The sequence below is a fragment of the Phyllostomus discolor genome, chromosome 1, assembly GCF_004126475.2.
Source record: "Phyllostomus discolor isolate MPI-MPIP mPhyDis1 chromosome 1, mPhyDis1.pri.v3, whole genome shotgun sequence".
NCBI lineage: Eukaryota > Metazoa > Chordata > Mammalia > Chiroptera > Phyllostomidae > Phyllostomus > Phyllostomus discolor.
In genome coordinates, this window is record NC_040903.2 from 174882278 (window position 1) to 174896325 (window position 14048).

Sequence of the window (14048 nt, forward strand, 5' to 3'; positions counted from 1 at the left end):
AGTGACAAGATTTGGGCCTGAGAGGAGGTCCTGGATGCTGTCAATGTTCTGTTTCTGGAACTGAGTGCTGGTTACTCAAGTGTCTTCAATTTGTGAAATATATTTATGCACATGAAAATGTATATATTATATATATAACACAGTAAGATAAAAATAAATAACTTTAATAAGCTAAAATACATTAAAGCCCATCTATTTTAGAGATACATATTGAGGTACTTATGAACAACATGATACGTTGTCTGAGATTCACTTTAAAATGATCCAGTAGGGAAGAAAAAAACGTTGGCAGAAAAGGGGAGAGAGGACAAGAGAAAACAAGCTGGCCATTTGTAGATTAACTGTTGGAACTGGATGGAGAGTACATAGTGGGGAGTTCATTGTTCCATTCCTTCTACTTTTGTGTATGTTTGAAAGTTTCCACAATAAAAGCTTTTTAGAATAGCGACGGTACAAATGAAAAAAAATACATATATTAATTCATTCCTCACATCATATACCAGGGTAAATTTCAAATAGATCGAACATCTAAGCCAGGGGTCAAATTTATTTTTGTACGGTCACAAGCTAGGAATGATTTTTACATTTTAAAGCGCTGTTTAAAAAAATAAGACAAAAAAGAATATATGGAGGGAGAGAGAGAGAGAGAGAGAGAGAGAGAGAGAGAGAGAGAGAATGTATAGTGGCCCACAAAACCTAAAATATTTACAATATGGAGATTCTTTATAAAAAGTTTGCTGACCCCAGAAAATGTTACAAAGGAAACCAGGGAAGCGTCAGAGGAAAACACTGGTGTACCTAGGAGTGGGGAAATCTTTCCACTAGGACTCAAACTTCAGAAGCAAGAGGGGATGAAAGCCAGGCTTCTCTGAAAGTGCCTTGGTTCTCTATTGTTTTGACTTTGGAGCCATGCAAATCTTTTACAAAAACAAAACATAAAGGGAAAAGAAGTAAAGGTACGACCTATCAAATAAAGTAGGACAGAACTGCTGAACAAACCTTCTACGGAGGCAGAACTTTCTAGGCTTGTTCTGCTGAACTCAGTTCCCTTAGTCCCTGTGGTGGCACCGCACTCGTGGGTGGAAGGGGCCCCTTCCAACTCGGGGCAGACGTCTTCATCTGTTAAAGAGATGGATTCAGAATCCTGGGCTCCCACTGAAGAAAGACTGGTACGATCAGAACTTTGATCCTAAGGACACAATTATAAGCTTACTTTCCTTCATATTTAAAGTTTATTATTTTACAAGTCACTTCTAAGGCAGAGGGAGTGCTTAATTACTCAAATGCTGAGTTAATCAACATTACAACTTCCAGGGAAAAACCGCCGATTTTACCAGGGCACAGCAGTTCGGGCCAGCGCGTGCTGTAGATCGACTCCAGTCAGATCAAAGTGACTGTCAGCAAGATAACCTGCTCACTTCAAAATCTCTGCTGTTCATTTTCCACACTGTGAGTACTCAGCCCAGGGTGATGCCATCAGAATTAGATTTTATTCTTTTAAAATTTCATTTATGTTTATACTTTATTTTTTCTACAATAATCCAGGTTTCAAAGACAGTATATCTTTAGTTTTCACTTTTGAGAACACACCAAAGTTAAATTTTTTCCTAGTTATACCAATAATGCATAAGAAAATCTGGTTGATATAAATTTTTGCAGGAAAAAATTTTAATATCTATGATTCTACTGCCTAGATAATACATCTTATTTTTCTGTTGTTACTGGTTGTTATTTTTAAGATTGCTTTTAATATTTTTATTAGCTTTTTGGCTATATCTCTTTGCATTTTTAAGCAGGTGCTCAAGGGATTATAATATATATACCGTAATCATTTTCATTCTATCTAAAGTTAGTATTGTATCATTTTGTCTATAATAATATAGCTACAGGGCAGGGCAAAAGTAGGTTTACAGTTGTTCATATGGAAAATAATGCAATAATAAAAATAATAATAATACAAGAAAAAAACTGTTGATTCATGTACTGACAATTGTAAACCTACTTTTGCCCCACCCTGTATAATAGATATCAGTAGGGTGAGTCTCTTTACCACTATGAAACATCTACATATATTGAAAACCTCATGAGATAATGATACAATTTTTGTTTTAGATAATTAGAAGTATTTTAAGGACTTTAAGAGGTAAAGAAGTAGTCTTTTATATTAACCAGCTATTTGCCACCTGTTCGCTCTCCCTACGCTCTTTGTGCTATTGTTTTTTTTTTTAGCCTGAAGAACTTTCTTTAGCTCATCTTATAGAACAGGTCTTCTGGCCAAAAATTCTTTTCCTTTATCTAAAAATATTTTTATTTCATCCTCACCCCTCAAGAATATTTCCACTGGATATGACTTCTGAGTTGTTGACAGGTCTTTTCTTGCAACTTAATAAAGGTGTTGTTCCACTGTACTCTTACCTCCACAGATTACGGTGAAAAATACATGGTCATTCAAACCCTTATTCCTCTGTGGGTGATGTGTTATTTTTCTTTAACAGTTTTTACGATATGTTTTCTTTTCTTTTTTCAGCCATAATTTTCTTATTAGCAGATGCATATCTTTCATTTTTAGTAAATGCTTATGTGTGTGTAGACAGGGTTTTCTTTGAGTCTGCCCTGTCTGTAATTTACTGAGTCTCTTGTGTCTATCTGGAAATCTAAATCTCTTACCAAATCTAGTAAGTTTTAGTCATTATTTCTTCAAATATCTTTTCTACCACAATTTCTTTCTCCAGCTTTTCTAGAACTCTAATTCGATGTTACACCTTTGATAATTGTCCCCCAAATCTCTCAGGTTCTGTTCATTTTCACTGAAAAACTTTTTTTCTCTGTCCTCTCAATTGGATAGTTCTAGCCTCTTTTCTCTGTCATCTCCATTCTCCTAATGAACCCATTCCAATGAGTTTCAGTACTTTGTTTTAGTTATACTTAAATGTACTTTAAATATATACTTTAGTCATACTTAAAAATGAATTCTATTTTTTCCTTGAGAATTCCTTTCTTTTCATTTATTTCAGATGTGTTTTTCTTTACCTCAAGGAATCTAGTTTTAAGTGCTGCTTCACAGTCCTGTCGTATAATCCCAGTATCAGGGCCATCTTAGGGTTATCTTCCCCTTGAGAATTGGTCATACTTTTCTGGTTCTTTATATATCAGTTAATTTTGGATTTTATTTGAGACACTGTGACCAGTCATGTTGTACAGTCTGAGCACAGTAATAATTTTTTTAATAAAAGATTTTCTTTACTTTTTAGAGAGAGAGGAAAGGAGGGAGAAGGAGAGGGACAGAGACATTAATGTGTGGCTGCCTCCCACACGCCTCTCCTACTGGGACCTGGCCTGCAACCCAGGCATGTGCCTGAATGGGAATTGAACTGGCGACCCTTTGGTTTGCAAGCTGGTGCTCAATCCACTGAGCCACACCAGCCAGGGCAGAGTACTGTAATAATCTCTTGGAGAATGTTGATGCTTTTGTTCAGCAGGTAGTCAATTGAGTTACTTCAGATTATAATTTGTACTTTGATTTTTGAGACTTGTGTGGACCATACACAGGATTAGGGAATCCCCTTCTTTCAGATTCCCCTCAAAATTTCCAGCACACAGAAGCTCCCTTTCCTGGTTCCTTTGTCCAGGAAATATGGGATTTCTCTTGAAGTTTTAGCTTCCAGAGTTGCCATGCCACATTGTGACAGGGACCTGCTCTTTAGACAAATATGAGCGAGAAAAGAAAATGGGAAATTCATCTCTGTGTTGAGACCCTCCTCACAATCTGCCTGCTTTTATTTTTCAGAACCCTTAGATAGTTGTTTTTTTATCTTTTGTCTGGAGTTTTTAGTTGTAATCAGTGGAGGGATGGGCTTTAGTGGTAAGTAGAACTCTCACCTTAATTTTTAAAGAATCTTTTTGCTGGGAATAGACAATCAGGTTGGCAGTCTTTTTCTTTCAGCACTCTTAATGGTGTCTTTTAAGTGTGTTCTGATGTTACAGTTTCTGTTCAAAACTCAACTGTCAATGTGGCATTGTTGCTCCTTTGAAGGTAATAGGATCTCTTTCTCTAGCTCTTTTTAAGATTTCTCTTTGTATTTCATTTTCATCTATTTAGTCAAGATTAGATGACTAAATAGAGTTTTCTTTGTGTGTATTCTGCTTGAGATTTGTAGATATTTTAAACATGTAAGTTGACATCTTTAATTAATTTTCTTTTGGAACATCTTGGTATTTAGCATTTTAAACGTTTCTTCTATACTACTCTTTCTTCTTCTTCTTCTGGAACTCAATTACATCAATGTCAGGCATTTTCACTAAACCCCACATTCTCTTCTGCATTTTTCATTTTTTTCCTGTCTATGCTTCAGTGTAGATGTTTTCTACTAACTGCTCATCTAGTTTACTAGCCTTTCTTTTTTTGTTTTGTCTGTTGTTGAACCCAACTACTGCATTTTTAATTTTTGTATCTTTTTTCAGTTCTAGAATTTATATTTGATTTTTTTAACAAATAATTATTTGGTGCAATTTTCCACCTTTGCAGCTATTTTTTTTTACTATGTCCTCTATGTTTTTGAACATAATTATTTCCAAATCCCTTGCTAATTCAAATATTTGGATCTCTTAAAGGTCAGTTTCCACCATCTGTTTTTCTTTTGTTTTTTAGTTATGGTCCTGTCTCTTAGTATAGCTATTTTTAATTGAGTGACAGATATAAAAAACTGTGTGGACTCCAGATGATGTTCTATTCCTTCAGAAAGGGTACACTCTTGTCTCTTTCACATGAAGGTTGATTACTTTAATCTAACCACAGACTGAGCTGAGTCAAGGTTTCGGCTGAGGCTCAGCCTACCTCCAGTTTGCCGATGTTCCTAAGGCGTACATAGCTCTGCAGGACTTCCAGCTCAGGGCCTAGTGTGTTCACCACCATCCCCTTGCCTAGCAGCTCGTGAACTCTAGCTATGGTATTCCCAGCACCATAAAACTTCTGAGATCTCTTGGCTACCAGAGACTTTCTGCTTATCTTTTTAGCGTTCTGTCTCATGCATTTTCAGTATTGGGAAAAAGTCTTGGAGGAAAAAAATTGTGTATTTGAAGACCCTCAAATCTCCAGTTTTGTTTCTCTAGCTCTATAAGGTCCCCAGAGCTCTGCTGGCCCCCCCTCACCTTTCCACAGTCCTCTGATAAGGCAGAGCTTGGACTTGGAACCAATTGCTCTGTGCTCAAAACAAGCAAACGCCCTCAGGGAAAAAGTAGCTGTGGAACTTCAGCTCACCTTTGCAATTCTCCTCTTTCTAGAATCTTGTCCCTCTACTTTCTAGTTGTTTTAGCAGTTCTCTGATGACTTTAAACTGCTACTTTCTGTATTTCATCTAGCTTTTTGTCCTTAGGTGGTATGTAGGTCTATCACAAGCTACTCCATCCTAATCAGGAGGAGAAATTCTATGCCTGGCTGGTAATTTCTGAAGGTATGCTGGACATTGTATCTGAAAAAAAGAAATCTGCATTTTTAAGGAAATAATGAAGTGAACATTTTCATATGACACTATTTTTTACTCTAGATACTAATCACTATCTTTTAAAACTGAACAATAAACATAATCTTAGTGAATTTTCTTTCCTTTAGATATTTTATTTAATTCAAGTTCAAATTCTGATATTTACAAACATCACACACCCCAGTAGTCCTTTTTGTAAATCTGTGTTTAAGAAGAATGTAAAAACCAGACATTTTTGCAAGTAAGGGACTTCTGGTAGTGGAGGAGGATAAAAGGAAAAGTAGACAATACTAACAAAACTTACCTTAGATGGTGTGGTATACATGGTGAATCTTGAATACCATTTGCTTGCTTTCTCTGCAACTCCTTTTCCAGCAGTGAACACACTGTTCCTTAGAACATCTAGTTTAGGTACCAGTAGTGTATCCAAATTAAATGAAGGTGATGAATGGGTTAATGCATCTTGAGATTCTTCCCTAAATGGGCAACCTGGTGAGAAGGCTGGTGAAGACCAGAGTCTGTCTCTTGGTCTGTCTTCACTTTTTGTATAGCTTTTAGATTTGGTAAGTCTCATTAGCCTTGGAGAATTATGAGGCAGGCTAGATCTTCTGCGTGCCTTGACCAAAACTGGACTTTTCTTATTGGTTAATTTATCATCACACTGCCCGTTGTAAATCAATGCTTGGTGTCCGACTTGTCAAAGGACTGGTCATGTTATTCATATACATCACAATCTCTTCAGCTAAATCACGCTTAGTAGATGGTGTTGAAACGCTTTTGCTATCATCTTCATCTTCCTCTTCCTCCTCTTTTTGCTCCTGCTCAGTCTCAGCCGCCAAAAGAGAGAGGGGATCAAATCCTGTTGCAACATCAGTTTTTTCAAAAGGTTTCACTGAAAAGCTGCTGTTCATACGCTGAATTCTTTTGGGATTTTGTGTAGCAACGCAGCCCATTTTTGACCCATAAGTTTCATTGTCTAAGTCTTCTAAGTCAAAAATAACTGGAGAATCCACTTTATCTGTCAAACAATTATAATCATCAAAAGGTGTATCATCATCACTAGATTCCTTTTCTAGACTCTCTCTTTTTGATCTTAAAGACGGCCTTCCAATATCAAGACTGTTTGGTCTTGTGCTTTTTGAGATAACATGTGAAAGAATTTTTGCATCAGCTCCTAATTTTTCAACCATATCTCCAGGGTTTGCTTCCTGGTTAATTCTATTGAGCATAAGTCCCATCACTGCTCCTCCACTAAGATTATGGTTTCTATTTTCCCAGGACATTTGCTGCTGCGAATTAGGTTCACTGTCATTTTCATGTCTTTTCCTGAAGCATCTACTTTGAATGTTTCCTGTTTCATTTGTATCTTCAAAGGATGATATTAAGAGTGGCTCAGATGTGCTTTCTGAAAAACAAAAAGTGTTTTTAGCCATAAAAAATGTAATGTGCTAACATAAGTTGTCTCAAATTTTTAAAATACTAGTAATGAAAATGGTAATAGCAAGCACTCATCTGGTGCCTGTTCTTGACTGATACTATACTAGGCACTTTATTTACATTACCTACCATAATTGTTCCAACACCTTCACAGGCTGAGAAAAGACCGACACTCAGAGAGATGAATGAGTTGGCCCAAAGTCACCCTGTCCTTCCTTCCATGACAGAACCGGGGTCAGATCCAGGTCTGACTAACTCTAGAGCATTTGTTCCTTGATATTAGGAAGTACTGCTTTTTAAAACTTCTAAGTTAAAATTAATATTTACTCATGGTATGTTTAATCATAATAATAAGTTCATGTTAATTCCACTAAATTGGTTAAGTAACAATGGTTATACGACTGTGGCTGTGTTAGATGACCTTAGGAGTCTGAATCTTCTGCTTATAAAAATGAAAATCTAACCCCAAACACTAAACCCAACACTACCAACACTAAACCAACCAAATAAAAGGCAGCTGTGGTAGCTCTATCCATAAATAAAAATTATTTGAAAAACTGCAAATCCTTATGACTATAGATGTTAGTAAAGAATTTTACCTTTGCTTTACTTATTGACTGTAAGTTTACTCTAGTCAAATGTGAATGGCCACTAGAATTCTATTCAGAAACACTGTTCACTGCTTCTTACCAAATCATTTAGGTACCAATACTGAAAGCAGAACTCTAGATTTCTGATCACTTTAATTGTCCTTACTGTGTGGGAGTCCTGAGTCTAGGTATGGTACTGTCAACTAGTATTCTTTACGTGCTTCATCCAACGAAATTAGATCTCTATAACCAGGCAATTATTAAAAATGTGCCTTTTTTCTTGCCAGGTGATGCAGTCAGGTAACAGAATAGGGGATAAAAGATAATACTAGAGATTATAAACTTCTACAAACTCATGTATTTTTAAAAATATTCTATTTATTTATTTGTAGAGAGAGGGGAAGAAAGGGAGAAAGAGATAGAGAGAAACACCAATGTGTGGTTGCCTCTCACATGTCCCCAGCTGGGGACCTGGCCTGCAACCCAGGCATGTGCCCTGACTGGGAATTGAACTGGCAACCCTTTGGTTCACAGGCCAGCACTCAATCCACTGAGCCACACCAGCCAGGGCTACAAACTAATATTGTTTGATAAGTGTATACCATTAGCAAGGAAGACAGTATAGCAGAGGGATAAAGTTTATTCTTTTTTTTCTATGTCAGCTTATGATTAAATACGTAAGAAACCAAGAATTCACTTTCTCCTGATATTCTGGGAAACATTTCTGCTTGACATGCTAAATGTTATCAAAGACTTGGAGGAATCTTATTACCTAAAAGCAATACTCTGGGATTGCACTTAAATAGATGTGCAAGGCTTCCTTTGCAAAGTCAGAACTACGCTGTGCCCTGAAGACCAAAGAAGATGGTTATCAAATTATACCAGGCATTGACAAACTACATCTGAGCCAAATATCGCTTACATTTTAAAAGGGTTCTAAAAATCACACACAGACAAGGAATAGGCGACAGGAGTTGCCTGTGTTGTGGCCTGCAAGGCCTAAAATATTTACTATCTGGCCATTTACAGAAAAGCTTATGATTCTAAGTTTACAGATGTGTTAAATCCCACATATATAAACTGCTCTGGATTTGCGTGCCTCTAACAGAGAATTTGCAAATTCTTTAACCTCCTAGGGCCAGGTGGTAATTGCTTGACATAATTCTGGCCAGTGATATTAAAGTAGCAGTTTTTGAAGGTTTCTAGAACAATGGTAAAAGGGGATAAATGTGGTTAGTGGTCCCCTTCACTATTCTTTCTGCTTGAACAGGTATGTGATATCTACTGCTGTGTAAAGTGGCCAGTGGCCATATTATAATCATGGTTAGGTCCAGAGAACTGATGGCAGAGCCCCTGAACCAACATCTTGGGCAACTGTTTACTTCTGAATGTCTTGAGGGAAAAAAACCAAAACAAAAACAAGAACCAAAAAGATCCCTGACTTGTTAAACCAACGTTAATCATATTTTCTGAGGCTTAGAGCTGAAAGGATTCCTAGCTGACACACTAGTCCTTTTTCAGATCTTAGAATGTGCTGTAATCCCCTCCCACCTCAAAGCCTTTTACATATTGCTTCCCTCTGCTTGGAGTGCTCCTCTCAACTCCTCCCCCATCCTCACCTGTTTCTGACTCAGTCTTCAGGTGTAAGCTCAAAAACCATATTCTCAGCGAAGCCTCCCCTGACCAATGTTTCTCCCAAACCCAGAACGTGTGTCTCTATGGAATGTTCTTGTGGCAATTTACAGCCCTTTTTCATAGTATGTAATCTCGAAGCATTTTTATATTTACTTTATGATTTGATTATAATGTTTTCCCATCCTGCCTGCTTTCTCTATGAAGGCAATGACCATGCTTCTTTTTTGTTCCTTATTATATCCCCAGTAGCACCCGGTGTATGGTGGCATAAAGTAGACACTGAAAAAATAATCACTGAATGAATACTGTCTGCTGTGAAACAACCACCGCAAACCCCAACCCGCACTGTAACTTAGCATGTAATACACTGTCCTACAACGTATCACAGCCAAATACAGTAGCTAAAGATAAAAAGTAAAAACACACCAAAACCAGAATTAGGCTTAGAAAAGTATCTTTTCATGTTCAGAGTAAATTGTCCTGTGGCTAAACTTTTTATATGTAATTTTTATATACATTTATCAAAATGTTAAATTCTCAACATAATCATGAAGTAACTATAGGGTGATGATTTTATTTCCAATCAAACATTGAAACATCTCTGCTAATTCTACTCCCGTATCTTTTAAAAGCCGTCATATCTTTGAATAATAGCATGTACTAGTATATAAGAAAGGTGTTATTGAAAAACAAGTATTCTTGTAAATCCCATATACAGTTTTTGGCATTAGTGATAAACCCACAGTACTTAACAGATGGGAAAGTTTTCAAGCCAAAAATCCTTCTTTAATTTTATTTATACTTTATTGTATTTTTTCCATCACCAGTTTACTCCCCTTAACCCTGTTCTACCTTCACCCACACGCCCCATGCCCTGCAATCACTGCACTGTTGTCTGTGTCCATGAGTTCTCTCTCTCTCTCTCTCTTATTTTTCCCCCTTTTGGCTAGATTCCTTCATGCCCACTGCCCCCCCCCCCCCACCCCGAGCTATCAGCCTGCTCTCTATCTCTCCATGAGTCTGTCTCTGTTGTGCTTGTTAGTTCAGTTTGTTCACTAGATTGCACACATGAGTGAAATCTTATGGTGTCTGTCTTTCTCTGACTAGCTTATTTCACTTAGCATTAATGTTCTCTAGGGAGCCAAAAAATGTTAAGGATAAACTAACAACTCTAATTTACACCTAGGACACCTATTATAGGCTTCAAAAAGTTGACTTGTCAAGCATAGAAGGTAACCACAAGCCAGATGATGAGTCAGCTGCTGATTGTTTACAATCATATGAAAATAGAAAGTTCACAAAAGCAGATCTTAAGAAAAAGGCAAGCATGAAGAGAGAGTAATAAAAGAACAATACGGTGAAGACTATTAAAGACAAGTTATTAAGGGGTGAGGGAGGTGAGGGAAGGTAGGGGAGGGTATGGGGGGATAAACAGGTGATGGACAGAGACTTGACTTGGGGTGGTGAACACACAGTACAGTGTACAGCAGATGTGTTGTGGAATTGTGCACCTGAAACCTGTATAATTTTGTTAACCAGTTTCACTCCAATAAATCCAATAAAAAGAAACAAAAGGCAAGTTATTGAGGATTAAAATTAGACAATGATTAGGAAGGACTAAATGGTTGTGAAGGAGTTCCATGACACCAATGAAAAAATTTTTAATGTTTAAGTTATAACAATTATCTAACAAAGAAATGCAAAGTAAGACAATTATAGATCATCTAACTGCGTAGTGCGAAAGCAACCACAGACAATACATAAATAACGAGTGTGGCTGCTTTTCAATAAACCTTTGCTTATGAATACTGAAGTTTAAATTTCATATACTTTTTCATGTGTCACAAAACATTCTTTTGATGTTTTCTCCTAACCATTTAAAAATGTAAAAATCATTGTTAGCTCGTGGACCTATACAAGAGCAGGCTGCAGGCCCACTTTGGCCTGTGGACTGTAGTTTGCCCACTCCCAGATCTCCAGGCGCATCTAACCATGTCACAGAACAACAAACACCACTGCGTCAAGCCCGCTTCCAGAGGCAGTTCAGCCTTGAAAGCACATCCTTCACTATTTATTTGAATCAGTGACTGTTAATCTTTTTCATCTCACAGCACACAGAAACTAATTTCTAAAATTCTGCAGTACACTGAAAAAATGTGTATTATTTTTTTCTGATTTGACAAAAAAAATAGGTATAATTTTGATTCATTCTCACCAGATAGCTATTGTATTGGTTGCTGTCATTTTTTTATTTGACATTCTAAGAGAAAAGAGGTGAGTGCCTCTGACTAAATGGTCAGGTATTGCATGTTTTAAAAATTCTCATGACACACCAGTTGAAAATCGCTGGTTTAGATTATGACATGATGCAGAATTGAAGTATTACACAAATAAAATAATGCAATTATGTGATAAGACTATTAACACTAGAAACTCTACATCATACATCCATTTAACTTCCCAAAAATAATCTGATGAAAAATTTGTGAGATAAAGTATTATCACGAACCCTAAACTAACTTCCATTAACTAGTTAACTTATGTGATCTGCCAATGGTCAGATTATGCCTTAGTTTTCTCATCTTATAAATGGTGTTACTATGCCCTCTCACTAATAATAAGCATTACTGTACTGATGAATATAAAATAGCATATATAAAGCACTTTGAAAAGAAAAAAAAATTAGGTGTTGTTACCTAAGCTAGCTGAGGAACTGTGTTTTTGCCCCTGAAAATACAGGAACAATATGAAGACTAGGGGACTACATGCTTCATTTAAAAACTGGCCAGGTATACAGTACCCTCAGACTGATCATCTCAATCGCTGCTCCCACTTTCCCCTTCCTGAAAGTCCCAACAGGCCAAACTTCAAAGATAGTATGTATCTTGTAAGTTTTCCCCTATACGTTTGCTATCATAAAGGCTTGAATAACGTATATTATAAAATATAGAATTCAAGCTACTAAATTATACTATAAAAGGTTGCACAAATATATAAAAAATAACCCTGGAGAATTATGACTTCAAACAAATATTCACTAGGAATACAGACACCAGTGATTCTGCACATAACAGAGCTGTACCATTCAACTCACCTGTGTTTTCTCCCAAAATTTTATCAGCGCTGTCGTGTCTGCGCCGCCAAGGCGAACTATACTGGATGAGCTCTGATAGTCGAGCTTAGGAAGACAATCGGCACTTCCTTTTGTGCTCTCACTCTCCGACACTGTAAAAATTAAAATGAAATTGGTAAGATGACATCTTTATATACCACAGAAGGCATAACTACAAGTAGCTTTCAGTTCTAAATATTTCTCCTCAAAATAGGTAATAAGAAATTTTCGAACACCTCTATATCTATCTGTCAGTCACAAATAATTACACTGATCTGAGGCCTCATGGCATGTATGCAGCTACTAACACTGGTCATGGGTGAGGTCCGTACATTTTTATACTTCTTTGCTTGTTACACACTGCTTTTGATGGGAAGAGGCACAGGGGAAATATGAGTACAGACCATTAATAAAAGCATTAAATAAAAATATTGTTAAACCTAAGAGCAACCGAGACTATACCCTTCACACGCGAAGAGCTGTAATGTTGGAATATAAGGTGGTAGAGAGGGCTTGCGATGGGCGGCAAGAAGAGTTACAATGGGAAAGTGGAAGAGAAAATGAGTACTTTTATACTTAAAGCCCCTTGCATTTATTATTAATATAAGTTTACAGTTTTATACAACACCAACTTATTTTATACTTAAAGCTACTTGTGTTTATTATCAATATAAGTTTATATTTTTCTATAATACCAATTTAATACCTACAGGAACTAGAATCACTCCCTTTCTTATCTTTTTCTTCTTGAATGTCCTCAGTAGATGTATCTCCTCTTCTAACTTCATCTTTAGATAATGAATTATATCCAAGATCAGACTGGCCACCTGGGAAAAAAGAAAAAAAATCCCTCTGCTGTTTATCATAAACTTCTTGAGTAAGAACTGGAATTAGAAGCAATACATTAATGATAGGATTTACTTATAGAAATTTTTCTGGATAACTCTCAATTGAAAGCACTCTGTTAGATTCATCCCATTCCATTTCTATTAATGGAAGAAAAAGATAATCTGAAAATAATTTATCTTTGGCTCCACACTGCACTCAAATGCATATACATTCATACTACTATCTGGGCTGCAAAGACACAGACAAACCAGACATTCTTTATGTAAGTCCATGACCTTTCTAGGTAAAGTCTGAATTCCAACTAAGCAATGAAGAAGAAAAATCTGCAGGGAATTCATAACAGAACCTTCACACACAGGAAGCTGAACATCTAAATGATTTTACCCCCCAAAAAAGGGGTTTATTTAAATTTCTAAATAGGTAATTACTTTTTCTGACAATTCAACTGAATAATTACTGAATTGCACATAAGTACAAGTACATGGGAATGAGAAAAAATTGTGTTAAAGTTATTAAGAAAAACAAAAGTTGCACTGATACAAGAAAACTTTTAATACACTACACATTCTTGTATTAAAGAGATTCTCTACTTTTCAGCAAATTATTTTTTATTAGATTAGCATCAAAACATAAGGTTTTGAATCCTAGGTCACTATCTTAGCAGGCATAATTTTAAGTAAATCATATAACCTTTTTGTGTGGACTTCAAGTTACAACACTTATAATATACAAGGTTGTTATAATTATGTAAGAAATTATATATGGAATGGTCTTATATACTTGTAAAGAACTATCTAAAGAAAATTTATTAAGTATCACTAGATATTTACTTTAATATACTTGTTTTACTTTTGATTTGTAATTTTGGTAATCAATTTTTCAGCTCTATTCCCAAAGAAACTACAAGTTAAAAATGCTTTTATTAGGTTCTATACTGTTTTAAGA

The 14048-nt window shown here is 36.2% G+C and overlaps 1 protein-coding gene across 1 annotated transcript in view; it reads right to left on the reverse strand.

Moving 5' to 3' along the window:
- Positions 1-14048, reverse strand: part of DENND4A (DENN domain containing 4A) — a 71878-nt gene that overhangs the window by 9084 nt on the left and 48746 nt on the right. Inside the window, 6 exon segments of the mRNA XM_028505495.2 lie at positions 1000-1189; positions 5785-6141; positions 6143-6885; positions 12237-12275; positions 12278-12367; positions 12965-13081. Of these exon segments, the coding sequence (XP_028361296.1) occupies positions 1000-1189; positions 5785-6141; positions 6143-6885; positions 12237-12275; positions 12278-12367; positions 12965-13081 (1536 nt within the window).